This window comes from Eubalaena glacialis, chromosome 13 (genome assembly GCF_028564815.1).
Source record: "Eubalaena glacialis isolate mEubGla1 chromosome 13, mEubGla1.1.hap2.+ XY, whole genome shotgun sequence".
In the NCBI taxonomy this organism is placed as follows: Eukaryota; Metazoa; Chordata; class Mammalia; order Artiodactyla; family Balaenidae; genus Eubalaena; species Eubalaena glacialis.
The window spans coordinates 57,040,386-57,057,546 of record NC_083728.1 but is presented as its reverse complement, the minus strand read 5'-3'; the positions used below and the strand labels follow the sequence as shown (position 1 = coordinate 57,057,546).

General features: G+C 59.9%; 1 protein-coding gene across 1 annotated transcript in view; it reads right to left on the bottom strand.

Annotated features, from left to right (window-relative positions):
• MAPK8IP3 (mitogen-activated protein kinase 8 interacting protein 3) overlaps positions 1-17,161 on the bottom strand; it is a 47,443-nt gene that overhangs the window by 1,675 nt on the left and 28,607 nt on the right. Inside the window, exons 8-31 of the mRNA XM_061209012.1 lie at positions 16,810-16,928; positions 10,847-10,858; positions 9,964-9,981; positions 8,626-8,683; positions 8,178-8,330; positions 7,153-7,234; positions 5,772-5,902; positions 5,249-5,305; positions 4,987-5,157; positions 4,325-4,451; positions 4,054-4,149; positions 3,808-3,966; positions 3,123-3,288; positions 2,682-2,864; positions 2,422-2,611; positions 2,191-2,310; positions 2,035-2,115; positions 1,885-1,952; positions 1,615-1,763; positions 1,062-1,233; positions 865-978; positions 632-670; positions 262-441; positions 3-152 (exon numbers count right to left, since the gene is read on the bottom strand). Coding sequence (XP_061064995.1) covers positions 3-152; positions 262-441; positions 632-670; positions 865-978; positions 1,062-1,233; positions 1,615-1,763; positions 1,885-1,952; positions 2,035-2,115; positions 2,191-2,310; positions 2,422-2,611; positions 2,682-2,864; positions 3,123-3,288; positions 3,808-3,966; positions 4,054-4,149; positions 4,325-4,451; positions 4,987-5,157; positions 5,249-5,305; positions 5,772-5,902; positions 7,153-7,234; positions 8,178-8,330; positions 8,626-8,683; positions 9,964-9,981; positions 10,847-10,858; positions 16,810-16,928 — 2,795 coding nt within the window. The remainder of the gene's footprint in view (positions 1-2; positions 153-261; positions 442-631; positions 671-864; positions 979-1,061; positions 1,234-1,614; positions 1,764-1,884; positions 1,953-2,034; positions 2,116-2,190; positions 2,311-2,421; positions 2,612-2,681; positions 2,865-3,122; positions 3,289-3,807; positions 3,967-4,053; positions 4,150-4,324; positions 4,452-4,986; positions 5,158-5,248; positions 5,306-5,771; positions 5,903-7,152; positions 7,235-8,177; positions 8,331-8,625; positions 8,684-9,963; positions 9,982-10,846; positions 10,859-16,809; positions 16,929-17,161) is intronic.

Genomic DNA, 17,161 nt, shown 5'->3' with positions numbered 1-17,161 from the left:
ACCGATGCGGAAGTCGATGTAGCCCTCCCCGCCGCTAAGCACCAGCACGTTCTTCAGCTTCTGGGCCTCGGCGTCTGCGGTGGGGGCAGTGGGCCCGGGGCTCTCGGAGGGGCTGTCGAGCACGCTGCCGTTCAGCGTGGCCAACACGTTCCCTGTCATCGGGGCACAGGGACCTCAGTGGGGCAGCCGGAGCCCCCCACACAGGCTCCTGAAGGGAGGCCGCGGCTGCAGCCCTGCGGGGAGTGGGGCCCGGCCCCTCACCTGGCACGGAGACAAAGAATTTGACAGCGTCACGGTGCCCGTGGAAGCAGAGCTGAGCCTGGGCCATGGAGCAGTAAGGGATGAAGCTGCTGGCTGATTTGTCACTGCTGTCGTCTCCGTACACGTGGATGATGCCTCCTGGGCGGGCCCCTTCCCCAGATGTGGGGGACGTCTTGTTGGCTGGAGAGAGAGGGGCCCGGAGGGGCTGAACCTGCTGACTGGGAGGACCAGTTTTCCAGCAGCCGAGGGCAGAGGGTGGGGCCTGCCTGGTGCCAGAGCCAGTCCGAGGGGCAAGGCCAGCCTCAGCCCCCAGGGCGTCCACAGTGGGGGGCTTCCTTCTGAGAGCAGGAGGCAGGCACTCCGGACTTACCTCGGAGCCCCAGGAGCTGGCCTCGGTGCAGGACCACAGCTGGGGGAGGTGAGGGGCGGAGCATGGAAGAGAGAGAAGAGAAGTGGTCATAGGAGGGACTGGCTGAGGAGGGCTGCGGCTAGGGCAGCCCGCGTCCTCCTGTGTCCTGGCAGAGCGCGCCCGCCCCTGGGACCCTGACATGCGCCTGTGAGTGGCAGCCAGGCCATCTCTACAGATGTCTGTGGGTCACTCACTCTCAGTCAGCGGGATGGAGATGACAACTCCGTTGCCGGTGCCCACCCAGAGGCGGTTGCCCGCGATGAGCAGGGCTGTGATGCGCACGAAGGAGAAGCCCAGCTTGCCTGTCCCTGGGGGTGGGGGGAGGCGGGTCAGCAGGGCGGGCTCGGGGGACCCTCCTGCCCCCACATGCCCAGCTGGGGTGGCCCCTCACCCAGCATCTTGCTGACGTAGGGCTCGATATCCACGTCCTGCAGGTGCTGGTGGGTGTGGGCGTGGTAGAGCCGCAGCGTGGAGTCCAGGCGGATGGACACCCACACCCCGTCGCCGATCCACGCCAGTTGCCGTACCTGGCTCTCCCGCCGTGGGTGGGCGTCAAACGACTTCTGCGGGGTCAGGGCAGCCCGTCAATGGGGTGGGGGGACCTGAAGCTGCCATGGCCAAGAGTCCCTGAAGCAGCTCATGGCCACCTTTCTAGGGCCTCTTTGCTCCCGTGGGTCCTGGCTCCCAGGAGGAGCCCCAGCACCCCAGCCCCACCCCACAGCAGTGCCCGAGGGAAGTGCAGAGGGCCCAATCAGACGCCGATCTGCTTGTTTCAGGGAGAAGCAGCAGGTGGGCTCCAGAAAGACGGGCATTCACAGCCCAGCTGCCCTTTTTTGGCCCATGACCTTGGATGAACCAGTCGCTTCCCTAAGTGCATTTCCTTTGACCCCACGAAGCCCCCACCAGAGTCCATTAGGTGTGTGGAAGCCCCAGCCTGCACTTGCCTCAATCTGCATCGTCTTGGGCTGGATGACATGCACCTTGTTCTTGTAGCCGCACCAGACGCGGTCATACACGACGGCCATGCAGCGGATGGAGTGGTGCGGGTGGCCCAGGTCCATCAGGTGATAGTTGCTCAGGTCCCACTGGCTGTCTGTAGAGAGCCCGCGACCCCTGCTCAGGCCTGGCCAGGCCGCCTCTGATCACGGTGCGGGTGGTTCACGCCCTGCCTGGACGTCAGATGCTGCTCCCCCACCCACCGTGCCAGGCCTCACCTTCACCTCGGTGGAAAATGGCCAGGGTCCCATCGGCCAGAGCCACCAGCACTCGCCCTTTCACGTGCCTGCAATGGGAAGGCGGTGAGCCGGGCTCAGGCTGGCTGCCCTCGGCCCTCCCGACCCCGGCCCCCGGCGGGGGTCACGCACACCAGGCTCAGCACGGAGTCCTTCAGCTTGATGGAGTGCAGACACTTCTTCCAGTTGGCCACAGCCGAGTGCACGTAGAGCCTGCGGGAGGAGGCACGGTGGGTGGGGGCTCGCCCAGGGGACCCTCTCCAGCCCGGCCCCCAAGGCCCAGCCTACCAGCCGTTCTGGGCTCCCAGCCACATGGTGGGTGCAGCACTGCTGCTGGCCCCCATGGCGTCCCCGCTGGGCTCCGGCTCAGGCTGCACACCGCTCACGTCCGTCTCCAGCCCGTTCTCACTGCAGGGAGGATGGCAGCTCCAGGGTAGCCCATGGAAGCCCGTCCCTGCCCACCTCTGCCAGTCCCCCCCCGCCGCTCCTCCCCTGCTGCCCCAACCTGAGAGAGCCCACCTGTCAGGCTGGGCGCTGGGGGGTGGGGCAGGGGCCGGGTCGGTGAAGACGTGCTCTGTGAGGGGCCCAGGCCGCACCGCAGCTGCCTCTGCCTCACTGGGCCCAGAGTCTGGCACCTCCATGGCCTCCGTGGCCTCCTCCGTGGACTGAGATGGGTTGACCTTCCCATTGGCGACAGCAGCCACCTCCCCTGTGGAAGGGAGGGGTGAGCTTGGCTGGGTGAGAGAAGACGGCCGCCCGGGCTCAGGCCCAGGACTCACCCTGGCCCTTGTCCAGCACTGGGGTGTCCCCACGGGAGGAGCAGTTGCTGCGCGGCACGTTGCAGCGGGTGGCACAGCCCACCAGGGTGATGCCGGCCAGCACGCCGTCTGCACTAGAGTCCTCAGGGTTCACGTCGCTGTCCAGGAAGATCTCCCCCGGAGGGTAGTCGCCATCGCTGGCCGCTGGAGGGAGAGTCACAGCCCCGTCACCCCGCGCTGAGAAGCCCCCATGACAGGACCCTACCCAGAGCTCCAGTCCCGGTGAGGGTGCAGGGGGAAGGGAGGGGCTGTTTGTGATGCCACCCCATCTCCTTGTCACCGGGTGAGTGTCATACAGGGTCTCCTCCTGCATCATTAACAGGACTGAGCAGAGAGCTCAGACAGCTCCTCCCTGGACGCTCCGCATTGACTCCCGGCCAGCAGCAGGGGCCCAGCACTCACCGGGGATGCTGGAGATGCACAGGACGTGGGCATTGCACACGGTGAACTGGTCCACGACGGTGCCCGGCTGGTTGGCATCGATGATCACCACTTTGCTGGTGGTCAGGGTGCTGGTGAGGATCCACACGCGGCTGGAGGTGGCGTCCGCCTCGGGGAGCTCCTTTGCCTGTTTCCGAGCACAGGGACGGGCTGGTGCCTGAGCGCTCACTACTGTAGCAGCAATGGGGGGGCGAGTGGGGGGGATCCTGGAATCTCTCAGGATCTAGCCTTACCCGTGGCCTTAGGGGACCTGAATGTCCTCCCTTGTCACCAGGATGGTGAGAACTCAGAACTGCACATTGTGCCTAGGTCGTGGCACTCACGGCCTCCCTTCCTCAGAGGAAGACTGAGCGCTCAGTGGTTAAGTCACTGGCCCCCACATCGAGCCGGGACAGAAAATGAAGCCTCCAGGCACTAAGCCCCTCACACGGCTCCTGGGCAGGCACAGACCTGCTCCAGCCTGGCTGCCCTGAGCCTCCGCTCCTCCTTGCTGCCCCACCCGCCGGCTGGGGACCGGGCCACCCCAGTCTCCCGCCACTGTCCCCAGCTGTCCTCCGTTTCTGTCACTCCCACCCAGACTAGTCATAGCAGAGCCATCGGGATGGCAGAAGCAGAAGGTGGCCCTGGCCCTGCCTGCCACTCTGACCTTCTTCTTCTCGGGCGACGCGTGGTTGCTCTTGGTCTCTCCTTCTACTTCCCGGTCGCAGGTCAGAGGGTCGCGGCCTGGCACAGGCTTGACTCCATTCCCGGGGTCATCCTCACTCAGTTTCCAGCCGCTCAGGTTGACGCCCGCGGCACACCACAGCTGGGAGGACAGGGCCATGAGGTCCGGCCTCACGGGCTTCTGGGGCAGGGGGACCTCTCCCAGCCTCGCGCCTTCCGCGGGGCTCACCTTCATGGTCGGGTCCTTCTCCACCAGAGGGCGGCAGTACACGGGGACGGGTACGTTCTTCATGCGGGTGTCCTCCTGACCCCCATTGGGACTCAGCTGCAGGAACAAGGCAGAGGGGCGCTGTGGGTGCCAGGCCTGGCCGGCTCACACGTGTGGGGCCACAGTCCACTACCCGGTCCTCCAGGTTTTGGACTTGGGGCCCTGGGTGCGTACGGGGCTCCCCCGGGGCTCCCCGCCTGCGGCGCCCCCCACGCTGCCCTGCGCCCAGCACCTGCTTGTACTTGGCTGGTAGGCTCCAGCCACAGGCCTGCAGCCGCCCGTCGTCATTGCGCACGTGCTCGCGCACCTGGCGGTACTGCTCACGCTTCTGCTCCCGCCTTGCAGAGGACGTGCAGTCGCTGGCGGAGGAAGGGCAGGTTACTGTGTCTGCAGGGAGCACGCCTGCCGCCCCGGAGCTCTCCCTCCTGGACCTGGACCGTCCCTGCCGGGCGCCCGTCTGACAGCAGGGGGCTCTCCCCAGCTCTAGGCTTGGAGGCCACATCCAGCCGCTGCCCTGGGCCAGCTGGCAGGGACCCACAGCCCTGGTGGCACCTGAAATGGCTGCGGGCTGCCTGCTGGGGGTCATCCGAGGAGCAAGGCACAGGCCTCTGGGACTAAGCGGAGGGACTGTGGGGGAGCGCAGCCTCTGCTGAGGGACATCCAATGCTCCCACTGGGGGTGGAGGGGTACACACGGTGTGCACGGAGAGGTTGTGACCCCTGATGCCTGGTCAGTGTCCTTCCCACCACGGACCCCATCCCCTGAGCACAGCCGCCAGAGCAGCAAGGTGGAAACCGGTCCTGCTTCAGAGCCTGGAGGGGAGGGGCCCTGGGACACAGGGACTCCCCCTGTGCAGGCCAGCGGGGAAGGGCAGGGCAGGCCTGGGAAACTCACTCATCTGGGAAGAACTCCAGGGGCCGGCTGCCGGCGGAGATCTGGCACATGGCGTGGCTGCGGCGCTGACTGAAGCCGGCCGTGGTGGGTGACTTGTAATGGATGTTCACGGAGGGGTAGGACCGCTTGGCCGGAGGAGGGCTTGAGGAGGAGCTGAAGAGGCGGCTGAAGCTGCCAGCCGAAGCATAGGGGGTGAGGGGTGGCCTGAGGGGAGACCTCCCCAGCGGCCACTGCCAGTGCCCTCCCAGTGCCCCCAACTCACAATTGCCAGATGGTGGACTTCTTCTTCTCCTGGACAGACGGATGCTCTCGGGATGCTCTACAGGGGAGAGCAGGAGGAGAGGCCCCACTCAGCCATGCCCAGCCTGACTCGGCCCCACCCAGTCCAACCAAGCCCCCCTCTCACCGGGCCCCTCTTGCCTCCCTTGCTTGGGACCCTCCCCATGGACACACGGACTGGAGCATCAGACAAGAGGGGCTCCCAGGCGAGTCACCCATAACTTCCTAGACAGACCCCGGTGCACTGGCCCCAACAAACCCCAGCATCTCTCTAGCCCAGCAGGTACATCCACTGGCCAGGCCAGGGCTGCACCAGAGGCCCAGTTCTGCTGGCCCCCTGCAGGCTCCCACCAGGGAGGACCCGACACCCTTAATTCTCCCGGAAGAGAGGGAGGTGTGGGGGCGGTCAGCCTCAATCCCATCCCCAGGGCCTCCTAGAGCGACCACAGCTCACAGACGGAGATGGGAGCGTGTCTTCCGGAGCCCACGGGCGCCTGGAGGCCCACCTGATCATCTCGGTCCACCGCACGGCCTCCTGCAGCTCCATCAGCCGCTCCTTGTACTGGTTGCGCTCCATGAGCACGCGGGCCATCTCCACACGCGTGAAGCGGCGGCGCTGCGCCATGGGGATCTTGTCCTGCAGGGAGAGTGCCGCTGCTCAGCCAGCGAGGGGCCGCCTCCGGGAGTGGGCGCACCCGAGGGCGCTTTCCCACAGAGCTTCAGGCAAACATGGTGGGGAGGGGTGGGCACAGGAACAGGAGCCACCACCCCGAAAGGGCCCCCCCTTCTTTCCAGAAGGTCACATGACACACTCGAGGGGTACAACACACACAGTGTGTTTTCCTACAAGCTCCCAGACACCCTGGCAATCCCAAATGCCACCGGTCAATGCTAACAGGTGGGACTGGCCCACGGTGGCATAGCAGGAAGAAAGGTTCTGGGGAAGGTCTGGCAAGCAGGACTCTGGTCACTGCCTCGGAGCTGGACACTTGAGGTACCGGTGGATCTGCATGGGATCTGCTGTCCCTGGCAGGACTGTCTCCTTACGCAGCCCTGCTCTGGGCTGCCCTCCCCTAGTGCCCCCACCACCGGCACTCGGAGTTCACAGGAGCGTCGGCAGCCCCAGGCCCCCCATCAGGAGGTCAAGGCACCAATCGGGTGCCCTCCATGCCCGAGTGGGAGGGCGTTGGGGAGCCGCAGCTGCCTAATACACCTGTGGCTTTGTTTCTTTCCTAGAGTATTTGGCGGTGAGGGGCTGCGCAGGATGGGTAAGGTGAACAGCTACAGTTTCCCAAGTGCCTGCTATGGGATCGGCATCCTGTTACGTGCATCCCACAACCCCCAAAATAACAGTGGATGAGTGGTGAGGTCGGCGTCCAAACTTCACCTTGGCTTAAAAGACCCATGCCTGCTCTCTCTGTAAGGAAGGCGGCCAGGTCGCTGGGCTGGGGCCCCTATTCTGGAGAGGACCTGGGAAGGGCAAAGACCCCTACAAACCCTTCCTTACAGCCACCCCTAGGGCTTTCCTCAGAACATTCCATGCATCTCCGGGGGTTTGTGAGGACAGATGAGGCATCTGAGGGCCTCAGGTACTCAAACTGTTCTGTGTGTGGGGCAGCAGCTGGGCCGGTAAGCAGGGAGACCCCACTTGTGACAGTGCAATCCACATCTGCTAGGACCTAGGTGAGAGGAGGCATCCCGCAGAGAGGGGGCTGGTTCTGACTACACAAAGTCACCGGGGCAGTGGGGCGGGGGGGCTGCTGCTGGGTGCAGTCATCACACAGGAGGGGTGAGGAGGACCCAGAGACCCAGAAGAACCAGCACATCCCCGGGAAGCCCGCCCACACTGCCCACCCCCAGTGCCCACATGTTAATAGTGGAATATACCAATTCTGTACAGAGATAGCTGCTTACATCCTCCACCTCTTCTTTGGGTTCACGGTGGGCAATGATGGCCTCTGACTTCACTCTGCAGGATGAGGAAGGAAGCGGGGCAGGGTGAGGGCCCCACTGGGCCCTGGCCCAGAGGATGTGTCCCACCTCTCAGCTGCACTCAGGGCTCTCCCCTCAGGTTCTAGGCCCTGAGCATTCCTGCCAGTGCCTTGGGGACGGGTGGCTCCACACCCCTGCCCACATGTGCCCTGAAGCCCAGCCAAGGAACAGGACCTCAATTCAGGTGGTCAATTGCTAACGGGAAGGCAAAGGCAGTGCTGGCTTCAGGCAGGGCCAGAGGAGACCTGGCTCCCAGTCCCACAAACCTGGCACAGGTGCCACCTGCCTAGGGCCCGCCCCTCACACCTCCCCTTTCCTGTCTGGAGCCAAAGGCACCACTTTGGGAGAATGGGGTGAGGATCAGGCTGGAAGAGAAAGGCCACAGGGATGTGCAGAGTGCTGGGGAGGACACCCCAGAGCTTCCCAGCAAGGCTCTGTGACCCAACCTCGACTGATCGAGGGCTGGGGAGCAGACGAGAGTGCGGGGGACCCGCGGTGGCCAGAGGCCATTATCCTCCCTTCCCTCCTCCTGAATGAATGTAATAGTGTGAGAGGAGTGGGAAGGCCCCGCTCAGCCGCCAGAGAAAGGACACCCAAGACAAGACACTGTCCCTCGTGTGGGATTATTCCCCCGAGGATGGTGGAGACAAGAGGGGAGGGGTGGGTGGCCAACACAGTAGTTGGGTCTGGATGGGGTCGAATATGAGATGTAGCTCAGGCATGAGCAGGAGGCTGAGCAGTGAGCACGCAAAGTGAGCCACTTTGGGAAGGAATGACCTCAGGGGGTGTGGTTAGCTAGACAGCAGATGCCAGGGGATTGCGGAGAGGACCGGAGGGGCCTGGGTGGGGCCTGACCCCGCTCTCCACGCCTGGCGGCCCAGCCTCCGTGGGAGCCCCGCCCCTCAAGGAGCCCCGCTCACCTCCTCAGCTCCTCCTCCAGGTCTTTGATGCGGTTCTCCAGTCTGAGTTTGGCCTGCCTGGCGGCTTCCAAGTCCCCCTTCAGCACCTCCTGCTCCCCCGAGAGCTGGTCCACCTTGGCAATGAGGTCGTTCTTCACCACGTTCAGAGCGTTTCTTTGAAAAGGCAGAAAGAGGGGAGCTCCTTGTGAGCCGGTGTGTACATTAAGTAATGGGGTTTCAAAGGGGTCTGCCCACCCTGGTGTATCTGAGCAGACACATCCTGGTCTTGAAAGTGGTGAGAGGAGGTGACCACCCCATCCTCTCCCCAGGAGGGGTGAGCTCAGTCCAGTGGGTCCAGGTCCTCCCTGGGGACTGCCCTGAGGCTGGGCCGACGCAGTTGTTACAGGAGCCCCTGGTCCTGGTGGGGGGCTGTCTCAGCAACTGTGGTGCTGAGGAAGAGCATCCTTACTTGGTTTCTAGAAGCTGTGAGTTCTCCAGCAGCAGATTCCCCACTTCCTTGCCCATTCCTGAAACAAAAGGTACGGAGTTATTACGTGTGCCTGGTGAAGCCAGACCCTGATGCTCACACCTGCCTCAGAATAACAGATGTCCTGCCGGGGGGCAGCCCACCCCTGGAAGGATGGCCCCCCCGGGAGGGCTGATGTGAGGGGATAAGGAACAGAGGCCCGATCTGCAGGAAGACGCCTGCCTGGGGAGGCCGGGCGACCCTAGGAGAGGCCTCTGCCGGTCTTGAGGCAGGCTCTCCACCAAGCAACGCAGTCAGGAAAGGACCTGCTGCGTGCGAGCCCCGTGGGGGTCTCAGACTGGCCTCTGGAGGGCAATGAGCAGGTCTTCTCTGCCCCGATGGATGCAGCAGCCCTGGGCTTATATTCTGGAACTCAGTGATGGGCTCTCACAGCTCTCTACCAACAGGAAGTCTGGGTACCAGCAGGGCCCGGACGGTACCCTTATGGCCTCTGTGCAACCTCCTCAATCGATGCCCACCCCTGGCCCAGTATCACTGCCTTCCCCCAGCCCTGTGACTTCCAGGCCATCATGAAGCAGACCCTTTTCAGAGCTGCCCCCTCGGAGAATGGAAGTTGGAGCTGTGGTGATGGGGACAGAGAGCCCTGGCCAAGGAGATGGGACGGTCCATGGCAGGTGCAGCCCTCCACCAGGCTGGGAGCAGGCCTTCAGGAGCCAGAGGTGGGAGTGGAGGTGAGGATAGCACTCTGGGGGCTGGTGCCCAGAGGGGATGGCCAGACCCCAAAGTGGGCCCCGCAGACTGAGGTCTCTGCAGGCGTGTCACAAAACCCCCAAAGCACCGCATCTAATCCTTTAGGACTGCCTCGAAGCCCAAGGTCTGTTCCTCTTGTTCACTTCCCTCCTCCATGGCCTAACACAACTGTGAGACGAGATGACCCACGCACACGGTGTGCCCAGCTTAGGGTTCTGCCGGCTGTTTCTATTCTCACCTCCTCGCCTCAAGCGTGGCCTGCCTGCCCTTCAGAAGGGATGCAGCAGGCACTGGGCTCAGGCCTTCCTGAACTAATGGGGGGGTGCTCAGAGAGGCCGGGGTCCCCTCCTCAGCCCGTCAAGGGTCTGCTCTGAGGGAGTCAGGTGCCCGCTCACCACGCCTGCTGGAGGCCCCCCAGCCCCCACCCCTGAAGCCACGGACACCACTGCCCCCACGGCTGCCCCACCGGGCTCAACAAAGCAAATGGCTCATGAAGCATGAGAAGGCGTCAGGGAGGCAGAGGAAGCCAGAAGCAGGGAAACACATACTGAAACAGGGCCTCGGCCTTACCAAAAAAATCATCGCGCACTATGGGCGCCGTCCCAGTCCCACGGGAGATGGGCGACCAGGGCGGGAGGAAGGAGAGGGAGAGAGGAGGGGAGAGAAAAGAAGCGCGTTAAGCCCGTGTGATGAGCAGGCGGGGGGACTTCAGGGCTACTTCTCGCTGGGTTAGGGGTGGACACAGGAGTGGGACAGGAGGGGCGGGAGACGGGATGGGGCCAGCTACTCCTTCCAGAAAGTTTACCCTGGGTGGTGAGGTGGAGGGTCAGGGCAACACAACTGACATCTTACACTAAAATCCTGGGGTGGTGGGGTGGTGGGGTGGGGGGTGGGGGCTAAGGACAGAGGTCTCTGCAAATGAGGGAGAGCTATGACCAGGCCCCGGGTGCCTTTGAACATAGTGGGGAGGTAGCACGGGGATGGGTAGGACCTCAGAGCCTCTGCTGAAAGCAGGAAAGCAGGAGCTTGGCCCATGTGCCCCATGGGGAGAGGACCCCTGACTTCCAGGGTGTACCCAACAGAGGGGAGATGCCACAGTGCTGAGCCTGTACTCTGTGTCCAGTTAACTAGCCTCCACCTCTATCGGCTCTGTAGAACCTTAAGAAATGGCCTACAAGGAGAGACCGGGGTCAAGGGCAGAGCAGCTCTCCCTCAATTGTCAAGGTCACCGTCAGTGGGCTGGTGGAGCAAACCAAAAGAAGCTTCCGAGCAGCAGTAGGCTGGTGAGCAAAAGCACGTGTGCCTTAGTGGCCTGGACCAGGATTGGGAGGGGACAGGCTGCACAGCTGGCGGTGACTGGGCAGCAGCAGTGGGGTGTCTCAGGGTGCCACCCCCTCCACCTGGATGCCACCATGGGGAAGAGGGGCCGCAAACAGATAGCAGAGATACACACCTGAGAACTCGCCTGGGGCCGTGTCCAGCGAAGCACAGAGAGACGGGGAAGGAAGTGACAAAGGTTAATTGGTGACTGAAACCAACAAAATGAAGAAAATCTTATTAAAGAAAAAGCGACGATGATCAGCCATTTCCATGTTGAAGGGCCCAAAAGCATACGAGCAGACGACCCCAGGCCTGTGGGTGCCAAATGCATCCAAGGCAGGAACCCTGAAGGAAAGGGGAGGTCAGAACAGCACGCTCCTCAGTCCTGGGGGCCCTGGGGCAGGCGAGGGGATCTAAAGCCTGCTCGCCCCGCTACTCCCACCACCATCAGGAGGGCCAGACCCCTGTAAAGCTAACGTGTGTGTGGGTGTGGTGTGGTGGGTGCTGGGCATCCAGCCTCACAGGCGCCCCCAGAGTGAGTGAGCCACGGACAAGGACCTGGCCTCGGTGGGGGGTGGGGGTGGGGCCCTGGCCAGCCCAGGTCTTAGGGGAAGGGCAAGACCTTAGGTCAAGGGCAACCAGAAGATAAGGGCCCTACTGTGCAGGGAGGGAATCACTGAGTCAAGGTGTGAGGGGTGGGGGTGCCGCTTGTGCCAAACTGCTCTCCGCTACCCAGCTGAAGACTTGAAGAAATGATACTGTTCTATTTGGTTCATTTCACGCAGAAAGAAATGGTATAAAAAGTCGCCTGACTTAAATGACAAACTGCAGAATCTGTGGAAGGAATTAAAATGATAAAGTGGATTTATCATTTTGATAGGCAGTTCAGAAGTGGATGTGTCCCCTCTCATCTCTACTTCCCAGGCAGCTGCTGTTCACGTTTGATATTCTCCTTCTCAGACGTCTTTCTAGGCAGACATCAGTTTCTAAAAAACAAAATCGTGACCACCACTCTCCATCCTCTTGGGCAACTTCCTCCGTTGCACCTCACACGGTATCCTGGGACCCCCTTCCACATGAAGGATCCACGATCACCTTGAAAGCTTCGATGTATTTCCATATGGAGACGTCCCATTGTTTCCTAGGGCACTGGCTCCTTTGACAGGCATTTCGGGCCTGCACGGTTGTGCGTGGGCACCAGGACACGCGCACGGGCTCCTGTGGGTGCCTTGGCCCTATTTGAGGAGCGGTGGTGCCGCTCCCTCCAGGTCCAGCCTGGCCGCACCCTGCCAGCTGGCCTCTACTGGCCACCTCCCATCAGCGGGGTGGACAGTACCCGCTTCATTTTTGTCAATCGTTTGAGGAAAAAGAGTTAGCTGTATACTCTCTCACTATTCATTTCTGTGTTATTCTTGAAGTTGAACATCTTTTCAGGTTTGTGGGTCTCTTCTGTGAATGTCCTGCTTTATCCTCTACTCATTTCCTATTTAAAAAAAAATTTTTTTTTAATTAATTAATTAATTAATTTTTGCCTGCGTTGGGTCTTCATTGCTGCGCACGGGCTATCTCTAGTTGTGGCGAGCGGGGGCAACTCTTTGTTGTGGTGTGTGGACTTCTCATTGCGGTGGCTTCTCTTGTTGTGGAGCACGGGCTCTATGCGCAAGGGCTTCAGTAGTTGTGGCACGTGGGCTCAGTAATTGTGGCTCGTGGGCTCTAGAGCACAGGCTCAGTAGTTGTGGCGCACGGGGTCAGTTGCTCTGCGGCATGTGGGATCTTACCAGACCAGGGCTCGAACCTGTGTCCCCTGCATTGGCAGGCGGATTCTTAACCACTGCACCACTAGGGAAGTTTCCTATTGTACGTCACTTCTTTTAACGTTAATGGTGGAGACCATATATACATATATATACATACACATACGTACATATATATACACATGCACACACACACACACACACACACACACACATATACATATATATTCTTTGGTTTTGGCAATAAAGAGAAGCCCAGATTATGAAAATACTCTCCAATACTCTCTTCCAGTTGTTATCCTTGTATTTTTATGTTTAGATCTTTAATCTACCTTGAAATTATTTTTGTGTTCGGAGTGAGGTTGAATTAGACCTCATTTTTTTCCAAGTGGCTAGTCAACGAATCCAGTACACATACTGAATAATCCATCATCTGGGTGTCTTCAGGAACTGGTGATGGGGGACCAGGCCTCCCGTCACTGACACTTCCTCCAGCTGAGCCAGACTCTGGGGACTCGAGCAGACCCCAGCTCATCCCTCCACCGTGCTGGACAAAGGGCCGGCCCCACACTCCAGGGCTCCATCCACAGATCACAGGAGCTCTCGGCTCTCCTCAACTCCTCAGAGCTGCCTGCCTTGCCTGTGCCCCTCGTGATGAAGGCTCCAGAAAGGCACCCAAAGGTCCATCACTCCCAAGAATGGGGTCTCATTCCAACCAAAACTAAGTGGTGCCCGAGAGGGCCCCCGCCCGCCAAGCGTTGCAGCGCGAGTGCTTGGGCACTCAGGGTTCTCACCACCAGGTGAGAAGACGATTCTCACTTCAGCCCCTCAGAACAGACCCATCAGATGCACTGGTTAGAGCTTCTCATGTCAGGCACTCCTGTTCGAGGGAACTGACCTCAGGAGATACATCAGACGTCATTTCCCTCTCAGGAACCCTGCTGCAACAGACTCCACCTCTACCTACTGACTCAGTCAATGTGGCTCCAGGTAAAACTCACTGGTATGCAGTTTCTAGTTCTCTGCTTTTCTCTCCCATCACTCTTTATGGAGACTCTGGCGTCCGGAACGGTGCTGCCTGAACCACAGGATGTGGCCACATGCTAGAGCGTCTGCCAGCCCCGGGGGCGCCGGGATGGGCGGGGGGCAGTCACATGGAGTGAGCACGCACACCGTCAGCACTGCACCTGTGGGCGCTGCAGGGGAGGGGACAGCTCTGCAGCCTGGGGCCACAGGGCAAGGCAGGAGACATGGCCGACGGGACGGACTGACTGGCAGGCCACCCAGTGCCACCAGGTAGCGAGAAGGCCAGTGAGCTCCGGTGATCTCGTAGAACCATGCGAAGCATCACAAGTATAGCAGAACCATCAGTCACAACAGCCAAAAGTGAAATGACCCAAATGTCCATCAGTGGCTGAATGGATACATGAAATGTGGTCTATCCACATTGGAACATTATTAAGCCATAAAAAGGAATGAAACTCTGACACGCTCCAACATGGATGAACCTTAAAGGAATGATGCTAAATGAAAGCAGCCAGATGGAAAAGGCCACTGATGCGAAATGTCCAGAACAGGCAAGTCCGCAGAGACAGGAAGTAGAGCAGCAGTGCCAGGGTGGTGGCGGGGAGCGACTGCTAGTGGGTATGGGTTTCGTTTGGGGGGCGGTGTAAAATGTTCTAAAGCTATGTGGTGATGACTGCACAAATCCGAACGTGCTAAAAATCACTGAGGTGTACACTGAAAGTGGGTGGATTGTATGGTGTGGAAATTCCATCTCAATAAGGCTGTTAAAAAAAGCACAGCGGTGGTCGGAGGCAGGGCTGCCACCCTGGGTGGGACCTGAGTTCAAGTTCTGGCTCTGCCACTTCACCTCGGCCTCTGTGACCTCGGTTTCTTCATCTGTGAAATGGAGACACTAGCAGTGTGAGGCATTAACGGTGGCTGTGCATATAAAACATTGGTGTCGCTCTTCTCGTAAGGCCCGTGATGAGTGTTGGAATCTTGTCACATGACGAGACTGAAGAAAGGTACGAGGTGCGGGGGCCCCGCTTCGCCCCTTAGACCTCCTCCAGAGCTCCGCACCAGGAGCGGGAACGCGAAGCTGGGCCTCCGACCCTGACATGGAAATGCAAAACATCCTATGTCTGTGTGTCTTCCTAGGGAGATGCCTTTTACCTTTTTATCAGGTTCTCAAAAGCTCAAGAAAGTGTGGTGCCCTGCTGTGTAAGCTCTCCAGTGCAGGAGGCCACGCCCCAGGCCCGGTGCGGCTCCAAGGTTCCCCGGGCAGAAAGGCACTCCCTCCAGTGACCACCTGTTACAGCCTGGATGCCAGGTGCCTCCTCCCGGCCACGCCCGGCCCTGCTGGTGTGAGCACATGCAGGGGAGCAGCCTACAGCCCATCCCCACGAGTCCACACCTGTCCAGGGGGTTCCCACATCTAGAAAGATCTACGCCCGCAGGTAGCTACGACAGTGGTATTCAAACCGCAAAAATTAGAATTGATTAGGTAATTCACAGTCACACAAAGATAAGGAAGTTAAAACGTGCAGAGGAATCTTAGTGGTTCAGGGAAACGTTAACATCAGCCACGAAGAAAAGGCCAGACAAAGGCTGCCACCCCACGTCCCAGGTGCGCATGCTGGGGCCCTGGCGCCTGGGAGGGTGTCACTCATCACGGCTTGGGGGCTCCTCTGGTTTTTACTACCTTCTTGGCAATGTCTGATATTACTTTAATATTATTGTCAGCATGTATCCTTTTACCAAAAATAAAAAAATGCCTAAAAACTGAATTTATATGGTAGTATCTGAAATATGTAAAGAAGAGAAGGATGTCAAAATACTAAAAGTGACTGTCCCTAATGAGTAGACTTTTTCTGAATACTAACAGTTTTTGTATATTTTAAAATATATATTTTTACAATGCTTGTGAGAAAAATTCCATTAAAAATATACACTGCCAAAAGCGGGCATCTTTGTCTTGCTCCTAATCTTAGAGGGGACGCTTTCAGTCTTTCACCATTGAATATGAATGTACTTTACTGAAATGTACACCTAAAAACTGATAAGTTTTACATGATGGTTTTACCACAATTTGATATATACAATTGTGGTCCTATATCTCTTTACATTCTGGCTGAAAAAACTTCTGTTCCAGGCACAAGGCGTGCTGGTGCTAAACACCCCAGATGATGATGCTGCCTGGAGGTCTCCCCACCCTGAGTAAGCCAATCAACTTATGAGAACTAATAGGATGCAGGCCCACTGCAAAGAAAGCGAGGCTGTTCCAACTGAAAATGCCAGCCGGGCCCCCTTCGTTTGCAAGTCAGGCCTGGTGGTGTGTGCAGCTGGCAGGCCGGCCGGGCAGCGCTGTCTACACGGGGACCCGCTTCAGAGACGCCCCAAGTCCCTGCTGCTGCGTCTATCAAGGGGGAGTGACAGCAGCAGAGAGGCTGGCAACAGAAACCCTCGATGCCAGATGCCAGACAGCTCCGCCTCCTCGGGCAGCAGATGATAAAACATGGATCAAACGTCAGAAGGCAGCCTTCCCGGATTCTCTTAGTGGAATCACTACCACCCTGCTCGCCACGTGTCCAGTGGAGGCAGCTGCTACCCCTTCCCAAGGAGAAACAAGAGGACCCTTCCTTGGGGTGTGGGGAGGGGACAGACCAGAACCACGGCCCTGACGCCCACCTTGCTGGCTGCTGAGCAGGAGGGAGGGCTTCGGGGACAAGGCCGCTTCTCCAGGCTGGGGCTCCGGACACACATCTGGGCCAGGGGAGCTTGAACCCCGCTGAGAGACAGCGTGACTTTCCTCCACTGCCCTGAGGGCCACAGCCCGGCCTCAGAGCCATGCAGGCTGCCCTCAGGTACAGGCAGACGCTGGCACACGGGGCCTGGCTCGGGCAGGGAGGGAGGACCAGGAGCAAGTCTGCATCAGGCAGGCTGTCTCTGCACCCGTCTCAGACATAGCCTCTCAGGGCTCTCGGAGGGCACTGACGCTGTCTGGGCACGCTCCTCGTGGACTGGAGGAGCTGGCAACCACCACCCTCCCGAAACGTTCCTAGAAAGTGGGCTGCCCAGGGGAGGGGCTTGGAGCAGGGCTGGGCTGAGGGCTACTGGGAATGGGTTTCTTCTTGGGCTGACAAGACGGTCTATAGACAGTTGCTCGAATCCGTGAGCACCCCAAACCCCACCGAGCGGCACACTTTAAGCGGCGAGTTTACGGTAAGTGAATACATCTCAATATTCACAGTTTGTAAAAAGAACTTCCTGGCTCACAGAGACTTTGCTTTCGTCACAAACCCAACCATAGCAGGGTCCCGGGGATGGTTGTTTTTACCTAGCAGGTCGGCCCCTTCGTCCACATCCCCGATGACCTCGGACCCCGCAGTCGACAGCTCGTGGTACAGGGAGTCAGTGTTGATGCCAAAAGCCTTGTTCACGATCCCCTGGGTTGGGCTGTGGGGACACGCAGCCGAGGAAGGTGGAGTGAGTGGGCAGCACCAATGGACCGCACACGGGGACACCCCCAAGGGGCCACTCGATGCCAACACCGCTGGCGCAGGTGCAGGCGTGGCGGGTGGCGGGTCAGTGTCCTGGGCAGTTCTCCCACCTCGAGGGGCTGCGAGGCACCTCTACCAGGGGCACCAACTCCCAGGGTGAGTGCTGAGCCATTCGGGACTGGCTCTGGG